The sequence below is a fragment of the Camellia sinensis genome, unplaced genomic scaffold (assembly GCF_055761805.1).
Source record: "Camellia sinensis isolate YWXY unplaced genomic scaffold, ASM5576180v1 Unanchor13, whole genome shotgun sequence".
NCBI lineage: Eukaryota > Viridiplantae > Streptophyta > Magnoliopsida > Ericales > Theaceae > Camellia > Camellia sinensis.
In genome coordinates this window covers 1,213,331-1,232,382 of record NW_028129009.1, presented here as the reverse complement: position 1 = coordinate 1,232,382, position 19,052 = coordinate 1,213,331, and the positions used below count along the sequence as shown (strand labels likewise).

Below are 19,052 nucleotides of genomic sequence, written 5' to 3'. Positions count from 1 at the left end.
CGAATGAATCAGTCTAAATGTACAAGTGAAAAACACAAAATGAGACATTATTTCTGCCCTAATGCAAGTGAAAATTTAACACTCAGACTCCCTGTTTTGAAATCAACCACCTAGAGATGCTCTAAGATCTCTAAAGTTAAAAAGGAGGTATCACACCTAACAATCCAAATAAAATTACGAAACCAGAATGAAGTGAATAATACAAGGCTCTGAGAAAAAAAAGAGATAAAAAAGAACCTTAAGTCCTAACTCAAATAGGTTGGAACCATGACATGCGCCTGAATATAGAAAAAGCCCAGGACCCCTTACATGGCAACAATATATCAAAACCACATGACAAATCAACACACACTCTCACTAAGCAAGCTCCAATCTGATGCACTGCAGCAAAAGCGTCGTGAGTCGACCAAAATTGGATAAGCAACTATTTCACAAGCTAATACTAGATAACCTAAAAGAATTATCACATCATGTACAACAAGATTGAAGATCTCCCTTCCACCAGAGACAACACAAAGCAAATGACCAAGAAAAAAACCCCTAGAATTACACAATGCGTGCAAAAAAATAAATTACATTCTCGGTTGTGGTTAATTGGAATACAACCTGATAATGGGGAAGGAAAGAGAGTGAGATTAACCACCAATAAAACCAATCACACCTTCAATGCATTCGCAAGCACAGGTACAAGTAAATTCCACTGAAGATTAGTTTAATGAAACCAATTTCAATTGAGAACCAACTGGGACCTCCTTCCCTTCATAACACCACCCAAAACAGCCATCTGCACCGAGGAAATCACTGTTCAGGATGAAATGGGTTCATAAGGGTATGCAAGCCATGGGTGTTTCAGAGCCTCTGATGCAGAAGGGCGCTTCTTAGGGTTTATTTCAAGCAGATGAGCAACAAAGTCGATGAAGCCTTGGTCCCCCATTGGCAACCGGTGCCTTAAGGATGTCTTTTTGGGGATTAGGTATTCCAGTCTGTTGGTGTCCTGAGGAAATAAAAAAAAAAAAAAATGCACCACTGTCATTAAGTGAAAACAGTGTGCCAACTGCATCAGGAGTAACATCCACATTTCATTCCAAATAAATTTTGTGCATTTTACCTCTTGCCACAATCTAACACGGATATGGGCATGAAAACAGATACAGACGCGGGGCAATGATTTTCAAAAAATTAGGATATTGACTTATTTTCCTATGTATAATATGAATATAAATTTAGGCACAAAGATATGAGAGGAACCAATTTATATGTAGGGGTATTCCACCCCCCCCCCCCCCCCCCCAACTTTCCCTACTCTTTATTTCCATATATTTTACTTTGATCCTAAATTAGATTTATTATGAAAAATAAAAATCCTTCAAGGTGTCTATCGGCTTGTCAAGACAGGACATGCATGTCCATGAAGTATCCCCAATGTGTTCAGCACAAAAATATAGGAGATACACAGAGAAACACATGCATACATATAAAACAATACATTCCTATTCACAGCAGTGAGTCAAAAAAGTATGAAGTGGAACATAATGTCTGTTTCAATAAATTTAACACTTGCCAGACAAGTTTTGTTGTCCCATTGTTGAACACCAACTCAACCACACATTCTTCTTAGATAGATTATCAAACAAGCATAATCAAAGGGTAATGCTAGGAATACCAAAATTTCTACCAAATAAATTACCAAATGTCTCACATGGGGGTGGAATCCACATTTATTTGGTAGAAAATTTGGGGCCTATAACATTTTCCATAATCAAAATCAAATGCACTTTTAAGGATGATAAGCTAGTTGACTCCTAAAGTGAACCAAAAGACAGTATATAGAGGAAAACATAAAACAAGCAAAAAGGACTATTACCTGGTTTCGTTCATAAAGCATGTGATTTTTGGTGAAATATTTGTATGTATCCCGTCCTTTTGCAAGCATGTCCTGATCAATGGGACTTATGATCCCAATCACCCGAGCAAGTAACGTGGCAGGTGAATCATTTTGGAAGAGAACCTACACCACAGTGAAATTCATTTACCGTAATACACTGACGATCACAAAAAATTAATGCCAGGAAAACTGATCATCATAAGATGCAGATAAGATTATTTAGTTTCCTTCTCTTTCTTTCTTTTTTGTTGGAGTAATAGATGCAGGTAAATTGTTCCAAAGACACTCAACATACCTTGCACATAAATGGCAAATATATTATTCCTCAAACAAAGGAGAAGGGCAGGAAGAAACTCAATGTACAAGATTACAAGTGATTAGATAAGTATCATTATTGACAAAGGAAATATAAATACCACATTGAAGTTGAACATAACCTGTAGATTTCAGTTACTCTATCTTAGGCTCTAATCAGCAAGTCAATACGTTGGATGCATAACTAAACCAAAATTACAATATAGATGACAACAATATGACATTGTATAACATTCAACGTCAGCAAGCTAGTTCTCAACATCACATATCTTTAATCTCAAGTGAAATCCTATAGCTTTAATCATCCATATTGTGACCACCGTGGCCATAAGAAAATTGCAATGAATTAATATACAGCATAAAAAACACCCGTTTGGAACCTTTCATAATTCCCACTTTATTGCTTTTACGATGTGCACAGTGAATGAATCTCATGCATTTTGATTATGGGAACCAGAAGATACAAACTTCAATTCCTATAGAATAATATCAGTATTTTCCAGCACCAATACTCTATATCTATACTAGGCTTACATAACAAGTTATTTAATCTAGTGCCCGATTTTTTTACCTTGACTTCCGTTTTTATTTTTTTGTACAATTAAAAACCTATTATGTGTATGAAGGTACTTATATCTTATGTGAAGCAAACAATGATAGTATGTAAATAAGGGCTGCAAATGAACAGAGTAGTTTGGGCTTGACTCAATACCAAGCTCGTTTAATAATTTAACGAATGAGCTCAAACCTAGTTTTTCAGGTTATTTAATAAATGAGTCAAGTTCAAACAAGACCCAACCTGCCTCATTAGGCTCGCAAACATTTGTAATGGGACACACTTGTAAATATTTAGTATTTATTGGTCACATTAGTATTGTTAAAATTCCTTCTAGGGGTTGCAAAAGAGCAACTTGTAATAGCAAGAGAAACTTGTTGCCACTGCAGGGGAGGTCGAGGAGTTCATCTACAATGATCGAGCTTGGTAAGGCAACATGCAATGCAACAGAGTACAATGAAGGGTTGTGATGAGCTGCGATTGCTGACAGAGAGGGAGAAGACTAGGTGCTGCACTATACTGGTCTGTGATTGCTCCGAAGAGGAATCTATTGCTCTGATACCACAAAAGCAAATACAACGTGTAGAGAGAGAGAGAGAGAGAGAGAGTTGTCCTAACCCACAATCTAAAAAAATACGAGAGTTGATTTACACCAAATAAAAGCTAACAAATCCTAATTAGCTGTAACGTCTAAAATACCCATATACTACACTATAAATAACAAATAAGCAAAAAATACAACTTCAACTTTCAATATCTTACTATCCTTTATTCTCTAGAAATCGAAATGAAATAAAACAGAAATATGACAAGCAAGTGCTCCAAGACCTCTCTAACAAGTAGAAAAGGAAATTCTAGTAGTCCTGAATTTCTTAGAAATCAAAGTGAGTGGATGATCCAGTTACACCTATGCAATTGTCAATGTTACCACAATCAGAAAGACCACATCATCCTAGGCATACTAACTTCCACTGTTGTTCAGTTCTCAAATTCTAGCTGTAGATAGTTCCACAACCAACTGTTACTCACCAGCACATTATCATTAGCTTCAATTTATGATAAGGAAACCGAGTTAATTCTAAAATAGAACTGAGGATATGTTATTGAAGTGCAGACGTCTCTTTCAAGTTTCAAGTTAACTCGTAAGTTTTCTTTCACTATGTTTATAGGAGGGTGAGCACACTCATTCTTCAAATAAGAACATATGATGTTCCGAACCTTCAAAAGATACTTTCTAAGCAAATTCTAAGAATAACATTTCATTACAAAGGAGACAACCCAGTCACTGTAAATCCAGTAAAATGTGAAAAGGAGGCAGTATAAATAATGGATCAAAGAACTCACATTGCCAGTACAAAGCTCAGCCAAGATGCAGCCGAGCGACCAGATATCTATCTTTTTATCATATGGAAGTCCCAAGATAACCTCTGGTGCACGATATGACCGAGATTGAACATATGAGCAGAGATGATCTGTTTCAAAGCAACTGCTTCCAAGATCAATGACCTTCACTTCACATCTACTGTAGCTCTTCACCAAAATATTCTCAGGTTTCAGATCACAGTGTATGAGACCAAGACCATGCAAGAATTGTAGTGCCTCCAGACACTGGATGGTGATAGACTACACATAAAAATTGAAAAACAAGTAATTAACCAGTAGCTTGTTAGTGGGATGAAAAGCCCTCAGAACAATGTCACCCTACAAACCTGCAGTCTTGGCATTGTGAAGTAAACCTCCCCTCCAGATTCTCTATTAAATTTATGAAACTCATATAAATTTGCCTTGAGAAGTTCACAGACAATTAATAAATGCTCCTGCACACAAAAATCACTTGTCATGCACTAAGAATTGATCATTCTGGACGCCCAAAAAAAAAATGCAAGACCAAATCCATACACAACATAAATGAGACATTCACATGACATCACCAAGGGTCATGCATTACAAGCAAATGTATTTATAAGAAAACATGCTATCATACTTGTGAACATACGTGATATGCACTCTCCAGTCTCCTTCAAGAAGAAAAATAAAAACTAAGCCTCTAGTAAATGCAGCTTTCATTGAACAAGGAGAAAAAAGATAGCGAAAAAAGAAAAAGAAAAAAGAAACACATTCATCGTTATGTGTAACAGACTAACAGCGCAGAAGCCAAACTAACAACGTACTTCGAAAATTAGGATTTAATTGCAAGAACCTCCTACTGGGGGTGACACATCAGTGTACTTTGAAAATTAGGATTTAATTGCAAGAACCTCCTACTCAGGAACCGCAATTCCACAATTCAGTGTAAGAATCTCATTAGAACTGCATTCCCATTGAGAAAGTGGAATGGAACCTCTCGAACATGTGAATTTAAAGAAACAAAAGAAAAGCTACCAAGTAAGAGAAAAATTGTGACATTCATCGATTATAGGAAAAGTTAAATCATATTTATTCTAGAACTTTGTATTCAAATAATATTTTTTTTTTATATTTAAAAATATATTTTGCAATTGACACAAATCTCTAATATTTGTTCATATTTTAACATAGGGTAAATTATACTTACCCCCCTTAAGGTTTGGACAAAACATAGAAAGTCCCACACCTTTGACATAATTACATTGAGCTCCCTTAATGTTTTAATTTACATAACACCTGGCCCCATTTTCATCATAAATTTGTTAGTTATATGAATAGAAAAATTACGTTTTTATCTCTTTTACACTAAAATGTATATTTTACCGTATTTATTTTTATGTCTTCACAACATCTGCATTAGTTTCGGTCTTTTTAGCCTTACTAAAAAGGAGATCAATGTAATTATGCCAAAACTGTGGGGCTTGCTATATTTTTTTCTAAAAAATAGGAGTGTAATTTACCCTTTAATTTAACATTTCTATCACAACTAAGCAAAACATACATTTCTAACAATATATGCTCAAATATACACTCTCAACCCTAGGCTATTCTATGTGCCCTCAATCCCTATTGTGTTTGTACTAGTTGGACGCTTTTGTGTCTATACTTTCCTTTGTTCTAGCCCTCTTATCCTTCGTTGTCGATTTTTAGGCTATGTTTGGGCAAGCTTGGACTGATACTCTCAATCTTTTGATGAAGGGCTTCAATGTGAGAAACGTTTGATTTAGGCTTGGGAACTCTACTTCTTGCTTAAACTTGAGGGTCTATGTGTTACACAGTCTTGGGTAGAACTCAACCCCAAAAGCTAGCTCAAAAGGTGAGGGTGCCCTAATGCTTTTATACTACATATTACTTTAGTAGCCAAGCGATGTGGGCCTCCGCTTCACACCCTCCCTCATGCCCAGCATTCTCACTCATCAACACCTGGGACGTGCAAGCCAGGGACATGCACCCTACCCATCATTGGTACTTCGGCTCTAATACCATGTTACACAGTCTTGGGTAGAACTCAACCCCAAAAGTTAGCTCAAAAGGTGAGAGTGCCCTCACGCTTTTACATTGCATATTACTTTAGTAGCAAATCAACGTGGGACTTCGCTTCACATTATGCGGTTCCTATCTCTTTTTGGATGCTCATTTGGGTTATTTATGAGATCGAGGAGTGGTTCTTGTGTAATGGAGGTTGTTGTGATTTGCAAGTTGTGGTTGCTTCTCTTGGTCCAAAAAGGCTATGATATTGTATCTTTGGATCAAGATAGCTTAATGAAGGTTGATGTTGGCCATTGTCTTTTATCCTTGCAGGCTACATGGTTCTCAGACTTTGGCTACACTAGTGTTGCCCTTTTTTCCCTTCTTCATAGCTTGAGTTAGTGCATTGTGATCACGGCTGCGGGGACGAGTGATGCTTATATATGGGGTTCAGCCTCGGATTGCCATTGTGAATCACAACTTTCAGTTTGGATTGATTGGAAGTGGTGCCTGGGTGCAAGGCTGTGGTTTTGTAAACAAGCTTTGGCAGGTCTAAGCTTTCTTGCATGTTCATGGTGACTCTCGAGAAAGGTGATAAGTGGTTTTCACACACTGTTGGCATATGTGCTTTGCTTGGTTTGTTTGTTTGGTGTGGTTTGCTTCATCATGTCACGTGTTTGGGGTTCCTGTGATGCTGATATTATAAAATTGAAATTTATGCAGCACCAAAAGGAAGACAAGAAGTAGGAGGAAGAACAGGGAACAAAATCCCAAAATAATATCTCAATCTCAATAATAAACAATCAATATTCATAAAAGTCTAATCTCCTAAGGCTGTGTTTGGTTGGGCGATTTGGAAAGGGATTTGGAAACAGAAAGGGAAAGGGAAAAGGTAGTTGAAATGTGAATAAAATTTACCTACATTTCACTTAGTTTCACACACCCTTTCCCTTTCCCTTTCCTTATCCCTTCCCAAATCCTCCAACCAAACACAACCTAAAGCTATTTCATAAAGCCATATATACGCATCCTAGGAAACCCTAATTAAATTAAATTTACCAAAAATAAAACACTACAACAATTAAATCTCAATAAAACCTAAAAAAATAATAAAATTCAATAAATATAAAACAATGCCAAAATAAATTACTAAATCTTTATCCAATGCCTTTTTTATCCCCATCAAACACTTGTGGATGTGTATTTCTTTGTATAGGATTTTTTGCCACAGCCATATATGTATCATATGTGCTTATGTATATTTGGATGTTACTGGGTTGGATATAAGAGATGTATGGACAACTCAGGCATATGCTCTGATATTGGCACTGCACAGTCTTATGCTTCTGCTATACTAAATTCAGGTCCTCCTCACACTCAAACTTGTTTAGGCCTGGAAGCTATAACAAGAGTAAAATCAAAAACTCTCCAAACATCAAGGGCATAACCCAAAATATGCAAAAAAACAAAGGACTTTTTCAACTCAAAGTCTGGTTCAAAAAAACTAAGAAAAAAAGTGTGAAAAAATTAAAATCTAGAGGATACAAATATTTTCATGCTTTATATATTCTGATGGAACTTATTAGGTGTTTGGGAAGTTGCTATTTTAGTAGGCTATTTTAGTTTTTGGCTATTTCAGTAGGCTAAAATTTGTGTTATTGGATTTTTTTATAGTTGGATGTGATGTTTGTCAAAGAAAAAGTGAAATGATTATGGGTTTGATGTGACATTTTGTCTTATTAGCAATTTTAGCCTATTTTGTCTTTTTGTGTATTTTAGCTTAAAAAAGGCTAAATTTTTTCTTGCCAAACACCCCCTTAATTTCATCAAGAGAAACAACTGAAAAGGAGAAATTCAACAAGAAAGTAGAAATCACAACGTACAAGAAAATGAAATAATCTAGAAAAATAAAATTTAAAAACAGCAACAGATTTTAAACCAAAACTATGGAAGTCACACAAGTAATATTAAGAATAATATGAAATCTCCACTGTAACCTGCACTGAAAGGTTAGAAAAACCCATCATGAAGCACAATTCTAGCCAAAGATGTGTTCTTTTTACTTAAGAATTCATCAAGTCATTGCAAATCAACAACAAACCAAGCACTGCTTTATCATATTGCTCTCACTAAATAAATACTCTCTAAAAGTAGCAGTGCATACTGACTGTCAAGTCTTCCCAAAATTCAAGACAGTTATTGTATAGGGAACAAGATGTTATGGTGGAGCTAAATCGAGGTGAGTAACAGTAACGATGCAAGCCACCCAGCCTAAATTGCCTGCCAGGACAGGAAAAGGATGGAACAACTACATAAAGTACAGAAACTACATCAAACTAGCAAAGAACAGAGGAACATGCCAATTGCTATTTAAAGAATAAATAACCGAGACAGAGGAACATGCCAATTGCTATTTACTTACTCGATAATAAAAGTAATCATACAATCGGAGAATATGATACTTGTCACCGGGATCATGCTTGTTGACAAGCTTAAGCAGCTTTATCTCATCAAGACTCTGATCAAAGAAATCTTTGTTGTTCTTTATTATCTTCACACAAACATCCATGCCAGTATGTAGGTCATGAGCTTGAATGGCTTTGCTGAATGCAGCAGATCCAAGATACTCAGTAACATGATAGCGCCCAGCTATGACTGAATTTAAAACAACATGGAAATTTTTGTCCTCCTCGAAGCCAGTTCTGAGCAACAAAGACAAGAATCAGGCAAGAAAACAAGCTTAAGTTCCAAACAAAATCGGTGGAAAAGAATGATGAGTTGAAAAGGTGGCGGATCTTTTCTTGTTGGCAGCGCACGCGCACACACCAAAAAAAAAAAACGAGGAAAAAAAGATGCGCAAGAAAGTCTACACATATGCTTAAGGAACTACAAGAGCTAAATTCTGATGAGGGAAATTCATCATCCAAAATCGAAGGTACTGCCACTAACAAAACAACATATATCCACAACAAATTACTAATCACATTTTATTACATTAAATATGCAAAGGAAACCTTCCTATAGAACATAACCACCACTCATGCAATACCTCAAGCTTGATAACCCTAAACTCAAAATCACAACCAATCAGAATCCTCCCGTGGATGTATAGTACTATACTCAAATTAAAAGGGAGTTGATACTCCCTTTTGTTTGACAAACTTGTCGGGGTAATGTTTTTGGACCTTTCTACCATCCAGCTAAGTTACAAAATCCTCTAAACCTATGGCTTTCTTAGGCAAATATCATTTTGTTTCAAGCTCCTCTTTATTTATTCTCCATGGCCCACATCTCATATTTCTAGTCCCTCTCCCCCTTTTACAATTTCCCTCTCCTCACTTCTCCATTTCTCTATTTTGTGTCAAGCCTTTGTTTCCCCTTCCTCTTAATTTTCTTTCCTTAATTATCAATCCTCAAAACCTGTGGGGTTTATTGTATTTTTACCAAACCTCAAGGGATGTCGATGTAATTTACCCAATAAAATAATAGTTTTGTTTGGAAAAATAAAATAATAGAAGAATATAGATTAGGGCGGCAATAATAAAATAGAGAAATAACCTATTGACATCGTAGCTTTAAAAAATAATCTATATTTGTAATCAGTTCCCTTTCGTTTAACTTTTTTTGAGGAAATTATTTTTTTTACCATTTTGAACCTCATTGGAGCATATAATCACCTTTTTAAAGCCTTTTGACAGATTACTAAAGTATGGGATGATCATTATATTTCCCCTTTTGCACTAATAAGAATTTAGAGCCCATTTGGTATCATCTTTGAAAAGTATTTTTTTATTCTTGAATAGGAGAAAAATAAAAATAAAAAGATACAAGAAAGGCATTTCCTAAAAATAGGTCATTTCAAGGGAGTAGTTTAAATTCTCTTCCAACTTCAAAAAAATTCAAAGTCATAAAAATATGAAATTGATTATAAAAAAAAAGTTCAAGAAGACTATATGGGGCTGTTTGGGAAGTGAGATTTTAGCCTCATTTGGGGTAAAATCCACAAAAAGACAAAATAGGCTAAAATAACTAATAAGACAAAATGTCACATTAAATCCATAATCATTTCACTTTTTTTGTCACAAACATCACATCCAACTACAAAAAAATCTAATCATCTTCCCAAACACAAAAATTTAGCCTACTAAAATAGCCTATTAAAATAGCAACTTTCCAAACACCCACTATATATTGAAGCTTCTGATTGTTTTTATTTCCAAAGACTCAAAAGATGAAAACCAAAAACAAAAATGAGAACAATGATGCAATAACAAATGAGACTTATATCATTGTACTGTAGCTAATGCTAATCTATCACTCTCCCCCCTTTTATGTGTCTTTTACTTTCTAGTACCCTCAGTTTTCCTTCTCATTTATAAATTTTTGTTATACTTTCAGTCTTTGGCAAAATTGAGTGGGCTTCTCAAGCACATGAAAGTACAAATCTCCTCCTCCACTGTACAAATTTTCTCTCTATACTTCAGTCTATCAATCTCAACCCCCTTTTATGTGTATACTTTTTGTTTCTTTCTGTGTATAGAAGTACATCCCCCCCCCCCTTCTCGCTCCCTCTTTCATTGGGAAAATCTTATAACCACATTATTTTCCAATTTTTTAATTAGATTAATCATGTGCCTGCACTTCCACTTTTCTCTAGTGTCAAACTAATAAGTAAAAAATATCAGTACTTCACAGAAACTGTATTTCATTTAGAATACTTCAGAGAAACTGTATTTCAATTTAGAATAAAATCCGGCTTCATTTTGTTACTCTTGGAGTTTGATAAAGAGAATGAAACTACATAGGACACCTTTATTCCGCCTCTGGTGCCCAATACGAGGCTCACTTTGGTTGCTAGCTTGAGGCCCAAAGGACATGGGAAACGAATGATTCAATACCTGTCACTTCTAAATGCACTTCACATTCAAAGTTTGACTAGTGAACAAGCTAAAACATATTCTTCATAGGTCTATCTTACATACTCCAAAGCACGGATACTTCAAAAAGGGAGATGTATCTGCATCGTATCCGTATCAAATACCGATACTCGTTGGAGACTTGCGGACGTGTAACTCACTACCTAATAATTTTTAAAAATAAAAACAAAAATTTACAAACATACCCTAGCAGTACTGGTATCCTATTTTTTAGGTTTTATCGTATCATCAAATCTGTATCCGTATTCGTATCCATGACCGTGTCCATGTTCGTGTTCTAGCATGTCAGAAACTTAACAATTGGGTAAGAGGGTATAGGATATGTGTTTGACATGCCTAGTTGGAAATGCACCCAAAAAGTATGTATAAGTAGTCAAGTTTACTATACAACTACGCATAAGACTTCCACTTTAATATATATATACATACATACATATTCAATGCTATATTTTAGTTTGTAGCCATCATTTTACCCTTAAAAAATGAAAGTAAGCATTTAAGAAATATGAAACGTAGCCGTGTCCTAGTGTCCTTGACATGAGAATTAGATCAATCCAATGCTGAGACATATAACCACAACCAATACCTCACCTAAGTCAATGCAATAGAGAAATAGGTTATGCTTAGCTAAGCAGTCCTAGTTTTCATCCTTCTACAAGAAAAAGCCAACGTATTTTGTTTAAAACAAGAACAAACAAAATTATCAGAATCTCATACACATCCCATAAACAAATTTTTAACTTTTCAACGAGTAGAAGCCCAAAGCTTAATGTGAAACTAAATGAAGAGGATGTATATCTTTTAGTTCAACTGTTGCTTAAATCTTTCAGATTATAGAAGTCCAAAACAAAAGCAGAAAATTGCAAAATAATAACCAGGAGTTATTATTTTTTAGTTCAAACGAATTCGTATATGAACAAAGGTTTACCTGTTTTTCCTGTGGACAATCTTAAGATTGAAAGTTTCAAACTCCTCCTCCTGAACCTTTATCTGCTTTACTTGCTCTTGCACGGCAACTGCCTCTTCATCCTCCAGTGATGCCCCAAAATCTTCTTCTCTTGTACAAGCAGCTCTTTCATCCTCTTCTTTCTTGTCATGATCTTTTTCAGCATAACGATAATCGGAGATTGTCGATGGGGAAGAATTTTCCGATACTACAGCATTGGCATTGTTTTCATCCCTTGAACTCTTGACAGGTGAAGAATCACTGCTTTTCCGCCTCCATTGAGCAAGCATGTCATCTGCCCCAATCTCAGTATTCAAACAGCCATCAAGTTCATCACCAATAACAGCATTGCACTTGTTCGACCATAAAGATTTACTAGATCCAGTCTGCACCAACTGCCCATCTCTCGGAGGGGGGAATGAAAATCCTCCATCTGTATGATTTTTTTCCTGTTTCCCTGCACCCTTGTCATTACCCATTACATACTTGTCAGAGTCATGTTTATTTGTTCTCTTTTTATCCCTGTTTGATCTCTCAACATATTTCCTATCTGAGAGATGCACGGAATGCCTGGATCCACTGATACCAATATCATGATCTTGAAAGTACTCCAAGTCCCCCTCACTACTACCACCAACCAAACTTTCTCGAACCTCACTGCCCATATCGGCAGCATCACTGTTGATCCCCACACCGATAGATCTCACTGAACCATGCTGATCATCATCCATACAAATATCATCCAGACGAGGCCTTCCACATTCATTCTGAACTTTCCCCGCCCCTAACATGATGAATTCATTTGTCTGAGTGACAAAACCTTGCCAGACCGGTTCTGCACGCATCAAATTCAGTTCCTCTTCATCCATCAATTGTCCATCATACTGAGCTATCAGATCATTTTCATCGGTCCTCCCATACATTTCAGTCATTGACAGGCCTATAGGATCATCTAAAGCTGTAACTGGATTAACATTTTTAGATTCAAAATACCGCTCTCCAGAGAAGTAGGAATCCTCCTCTGCAAATGACTGATCATCATCCTCATCTTTGGCAGGGCCCCTTTCTTGAGGGTCCGGCACACTCCCATGTCCGGTTCCCTTTTCATTGTCACTTGGGTAATCGATTTCATGAGCTAGAAACCAGGTCTCATCTTCAATAGGTTGTCTCATGTAGCCCACATCATCATCATCATCATATTCATCAGAGTCCCAATACTCATTTGGATAGTCAACAGATTCACTCAATCCATCACCAATAGTTGCAAAACCAGACACAAGATCGGAAGTATCCTCCGCAATGCCCTGACTTACAGACAGCCAGCTCCCTCCTCCGGCCCTTTTTCCACCTAGATCATCATTTCAAATGTTAATGGCCATTTCTTCAAGTTTTAGAAGATCGGCCAAAACGATAGATGAAACGGACCGTAAAGCAAGGATTAAAAAGAACCAAAAAGTAAGGAAACTAACAGGTCCACAGCAGAAATTATCTAGCTTGTTCTTTTCTACCAACAATTAATCACAAACTTAGATACATTTACATAAATGTTTATGGATAATCACACCATTGTAAATGGCCAAGTACACCAATTAGTATCATTAAGGTACATTGGCGAAACAAAGGATGGACTCAAAGAGGTCAACTTTCACAAAAATAATAACAATGATCATTAATTTCCAGTTATTTGAGGGAAAAAAAAAAAGGAATATTGTTAAAGGAACTGAATAGTACAAATATATATATTAAAATATTAACAAGAACAAATAAGCAGGAAAAGAAGACACATGCCCCAGAAGTCTTAAAGGTTGTAGAGCTTATGAATTGTTTATTATAAAATTAAAATGCATAATATTCTTAGTATATTAATCAACATCTTCACTTGGGGGACTATGATTGAGGTTTTTTTTTTTTGAGGGGTGCGGAGAAATCATGTAATACAATAGCCACCAAGAGGAACTTGAAAAAACAATCAATTTTGTACACCATAAAATGACAAATGTTAAAAATTCAAAGTTTCAAGTTGTTCTTTAAATAAAAAAAGGTAGAGATTCCTCATAATACAATTTTAAAGTAATGATGAAATATTTAAATGGAATCACTTCATTAATCACATTGACTTGTAAACCAATCCCATGGACCACACCATTATCCAAAATAAGACTTGACAATGTAATCAATAAGAAATAAGCTTGTACCAACTTTGTGACAGGGATGTACTGACTCAAAGTATTCAGGAGATAATTTGTACAATTCCGATTGGTGTAGAATTATGCACCTCGATGAAAAATGTTGGCACACAAAGAGAAGGGGGAAACAAAGGGGATTCTCTACAGACACAAAACACCTCTAAAAATATGCAATATATTATTATAACTTGAGGTGAGAAATCAACAATTCAAATGAATGCCTTATGTTAGAATGGCATGAATTGGCAGCAAATAAATCAACCCAAGAAACATGTTCACTGAGAGAGATGAATTAGTAAACCACAGGAATGCCAAATCAGGTAAGAGGTCAAGAATATGCAATGAGTAGAACTAGAATTGGAGAAAGCCACGTAATTGACAGGGAAATGTGGTTCTATCTGATAACTGAGATCAGAAAATTTCAGTTTTTCCTCTAAGTACATTTAATCACACGTAATTTGTTACCACTTAAAAGGTAAATTCTACTAAAAATGGGGAATTGATTATATAAGTCTGTCTTATCACGAAGTGTTGAATGGCTTAAGTGGAAGATGTAAAATTAAACTAACAAATTTACCCTTTATAGTTTGAGTTCTGCAAATTCAGCACTTCAAAGTCGTCTTCTTTTTTTTTAGTGATAAATCAGCCCTTCAAAGTCTTTAGCACAACTAATTCAGCAATAAATTGTAACATACCAAATTTTCAGTTTTATCAAACATACCCTGAGTTAATTTATTAATTAAACACACACACACAAACATTTGACTGAGCTGTAAGTATGGGCTGAACATAAAACATTGAAATAAACAAACCTGCAGAACTGATTTCTTGTCCCACAGGAACATCAAGATATGACCCTATAAGGAATGTATTGTCAGCAGGAGTAAGCTTCGACCCAGGTCCATCACGATCAAATTTTTCCTCCCAATTGACACTTAATTCCTTGTCCTCTGACTTAAGTTTAACAGGTGGCAACCTAGGTAATTCTTCTTTCTGAATCTCATATGCATGAGGAAAGCTTAAGCTGCTGACATTCTTTTGCTCAGAACTCTCCTGGGTCTTTCCAAAAAATAAAGCCCTTCCAACCTCATCCACTTGCTCTTTGATTGCTGCCCTAATGTCACTGATCTCCGCTCTTCTCTTGCCTTCTTTCTGGTCACCGATTGCAGCACATTCAAAACTGGTCGATGCATCCGGTTTGGAGAATGGAAATACAGTTTTGACTGAGCAATCTTTCCACAACTCTGATGCTGAATTTGTAGGCTCATTGCTTCTAGACCATGGGTTATCCACAAAGTTGTCTCTAGAGGGGGCACCACTTGCCTTATGTAGCTGATCAAGTTCCTTAAGCTCGCTAGCTTGGTTCCTCTCATTCTTAGACTCTGCACTGGCTTTACTGGTACTTCCAAGCCATGATGTTCTCATTTCACCAGCATAACTTTTCTCTTCTCCAGATTTCACATTGGCTTTGCCAGCATCTGAAACTTCAGCCAAATGGAACTTTGACTGACCAGTAACCTGGAACTCAGACAAGTTGTTTGTATTGATGCTATGGTCATTCCGATAACGATCCACAGGACCATTACCAGGATTGAAGTTCCACGAGTACAAATCAAGCACGGTGTCTTCTAAACCTTTAGAGAAAGTAAAGTTCTTGCCACTCGTTCCAATGGGTTCGTTCAGTTTATTTCGCTCCCCAACGGAGGCAGAGTTTTTCCATTTGCTCTCAGACCCATTTCTCCCCGACCCATGCTCTATCTCCATGACAATAAGCTCCTTTGAAACTTCACCAGTATTTTGATTACTTGTCCCTTGATTTTCTGTAGTTGCTTTGCCCCGATTCTCTTCCTCCAATAACTTACCCAATTCCTCTTTAATGGTGAGTTTTTCAAGGAAACCGTTCAAATCAGGGCGGTTATTGAGCTCACTGCGGAAAGCAGCCTCGGCCCTTGTAAATTTGTTCCTTCGTAAAAACTCTAGGATGACATCAACTGAACTAGATTCTGCCATTGTCAACTGGTACAAGCTAACGAGCAGGTACTAGAAAGAGGACTTCATAAAACCTGAAACAGCCCAAGAATTGAAAGCTTGTTCTGAACACATATAATGCTTATTTAGGGTATAAAAATAAAACAAAATAAATGACATGTAAATCTCCTCGCTGACAGAGAAGTCGTAAACCACTATTCATATAGTCAACAAATCCCTTTCTTTATTTGATATAAATGATCTATTAAGAGTATCTCTGGCCCAGAAAACTCAAGAAAAAAAATTTGAAGCCAAATCGAGTCGCAGCTGCAAACACCGAAGCTGGAGTGAATGTTTCTCTTCACAGCTCCCAAAAAAAAAGGAAAAGAAAAAAAAAAAAAAACCCCAATAAACCTAAATAAATCTAGATTGAAAACCAAGCTCTGGCTTTCGTTTTTTTCCCACATTTCTGAGCAAGAAAATAGAAAACCCTAGAGTGATTTTGGAAGCTAGTTAATCGAAACAAATCAAAAAAGACATCAGATTTGAAGATCCATGAATACTGACAGAAACCCTAGAGATGGAAAATGAATGCAATAGATTTGACACCAAAACCAAACAAAGAAGAATAATAAAATATAAAATTGAAGTGATCGAAATACTTACAGTTACAGATCGAAAGGAAGGGGTTGGAGTTAGATTCAGAGGCCAGAAAATCGAAAGGCGGTTTCTCTGATACCAAACAGAAAACAGTGGGTGTGTGGTTGGGTATCATCGTCTCAATCGCCATCACAACAACAACTACAAGCAACAATAATAATAATAATGATGTATGAAAACAAAATCATCATCTCTCATTCTCGAACACATCCTCGACCAAATGCAGGGTTCGATTTTTGACTTTTTTTAATTTGTGATTTTTGGATTTGTGAATTTGGGTTTTGGTTTTGGTTTTGGTTTTGTGTGATTTGGTTTTTGGTTTTCCTGCGTTTTCTCTTTCCTTCGGCCTGCAAAGGCATTTCTCACATCACAGCCTCACAGGCCTCGAAAAACAAATAAAATAATTTTATTATTAATTATTAATAAATTAAAATATATTAATCATTTTTTAAAATAAGTTAAGAGTTGGTTTGAGATGTAGATTGATTTTTTGACTATTTTAATTTGAGGTTAAAAAATTTTGTTTGAGATAGATTTTTTTTTATTTTTATTTCAGAAAAAATAAAATGATTATGGTTTCGATGTGACTTTATATCTTATTGGACTAAAAAGTATATTTTGTCTTTTTTGGCTAAAAAGTAGATTAAGGCCTAGTTTGGCAAGACTAAATAAGTGTACTTTTTGACTTTTTATGAAATATGGGTTGGGTTTGGGTTGGGTTTGAAGTGATGTGTTAGAGAGGTGATGTGACTTAAATAAAATAGTGACTTTTTGACTTTTTGTCTTTTTTCAATCATGCCAAACTTGGCCTAAGTCTTTTTGTGATTATTTTAGTTAAAAAAGTCTCATTTTAACTTATGACAAACAAATGCTAAAGCCTCGTTTGGAACCCTTCTTTTTAGCCAAAAAGTCAAAAAGTTACTAAATTAGTCAAAAAGTCAAAAAGTTACTAAATTAGCCAAAAAGTCAACAACACATATCAAAAAGTCAAAAACTCTCTTTTCTCTCTACTTTTTGCACATCTTTTCGTAAAAAGTCAAAAAGTCATCCCAAACATGCTAGTTTTTTTTAGCTCATATTTTAGCTAAATAGTCAAAAAATTACTAAATTAGTCTGTTCCCAAACGATGCCTAAGTACTATTTGGAAAACTTATTTAACATAAAATCTTATAAAATTCTTTTTGAGTTTGATAATATATTTAAGGCCTTATTTGTCATAACTTAAAAAAGTCAAAAAGTCACTATCCTATTTAATTCGCATCATCTTATTTAAGTCACATCACTTCTATACTACATCACTTCAAATTCAACCCATACGCAACCCATATTTCATAAAAAGTCAAAAAGTACACTTATTTAAATCATCCCAAACTATCCCTAAATATAAATGTGTTCCATAGGGTCCTATAAATTGTAAATAAATGATATTAGTGTATTATTATACCCATAATTTATTTTCATATTGTACTTTATTTTCTTATTCATCATATCACGTTTGAGAAGACTTTTCAGAAAGATAAATCTATAGGTAATGACTGTACGAATTTTTCTCACCTTGATCAGATTCTAATGTATTTTCAAAATGTTGCTTAAATGGATGTGGATATGGTCGATAATATAATGAAGTTTGAGGGTTGTGTGTTGATTTCTTTGACAGATTTCGACTCCAATCGATTGAGGAGAAAATGTATTTTTTAAAAAAAATAAATAAAATTGAAGTGTGTTATTGTTTGTTGAAGTATGGATTGTTCATCTTTAATAGGGCATTAACAATCTATCATACTCATTGATATGCATACTTTGGCCATTGTTCTAATTGAATATGTGTATTTAACATTCTGATAGTTGATACGTTTTGGTATGTTCAATGTGTATAGTGGTGTGTATAGGTTTAAAGGTTGGGTTGGGGATGTTTGGTTTTGGTTATTAATTGGATGTCGAATATAAACCACGTCGTAGAATAACAATTGTACAGTGGGACTTGAATGATCGTATTACGATGCATGTTACAGTTAGTGTGTAACATTAATCTACATATACCATGTAGTTGATATTTGTGCGTTTATTCGATTATGTATGTGTTTGAATGTGTATCGTGTCTTTGTTGTAATTAGGGGTGTGCGCGGTGCGGTTCAGGCTGTTTGAGAGTAAATTTACAAACCGAATGGCGGGTTGGCGGATTAGTGGATTGACAAATTACAGTTTGGGCGGTTTTTAGCAGATT

The 19,052-nt window shown here is 35.5% G+C and overlaps 1 protein-coding gene across 1 annotated transcript; it reads right to left on the bottom strand.

The window, feature by feature from the left end:
* Positions 1-427: 427 nt before the first annotated feature.
* Positions 428-17,224, bottom strand: LOC145814824 (uncharacterized). Its single transcript, XM_082911790.1, has 8 exons — positions 16,835-17,224; positions 15,013-16,263; positions 11,997-13,362; positions 8,554-8,833; positions 4,466-4,573; positions 4,101-4,379; positions 1,865-2,008; positions 428-994 (listed from the first exon to the last, which is right to left on the bottom strand). Exons 2-8 carry the CDS (start codon positions 16,208-16,210, stop codon positions 806-808), a joined length of 3,564 nt encoding a protein of 1,187 aa, XP_082767916.1. The 5' UTR covers positions 16,211-16,263; positions 16,835-17,224; the 3' UTR covers positions 428-805.
* Between the last annotated feature and the right edge of the window lie 1,828 nt (positions 17,225-19,052).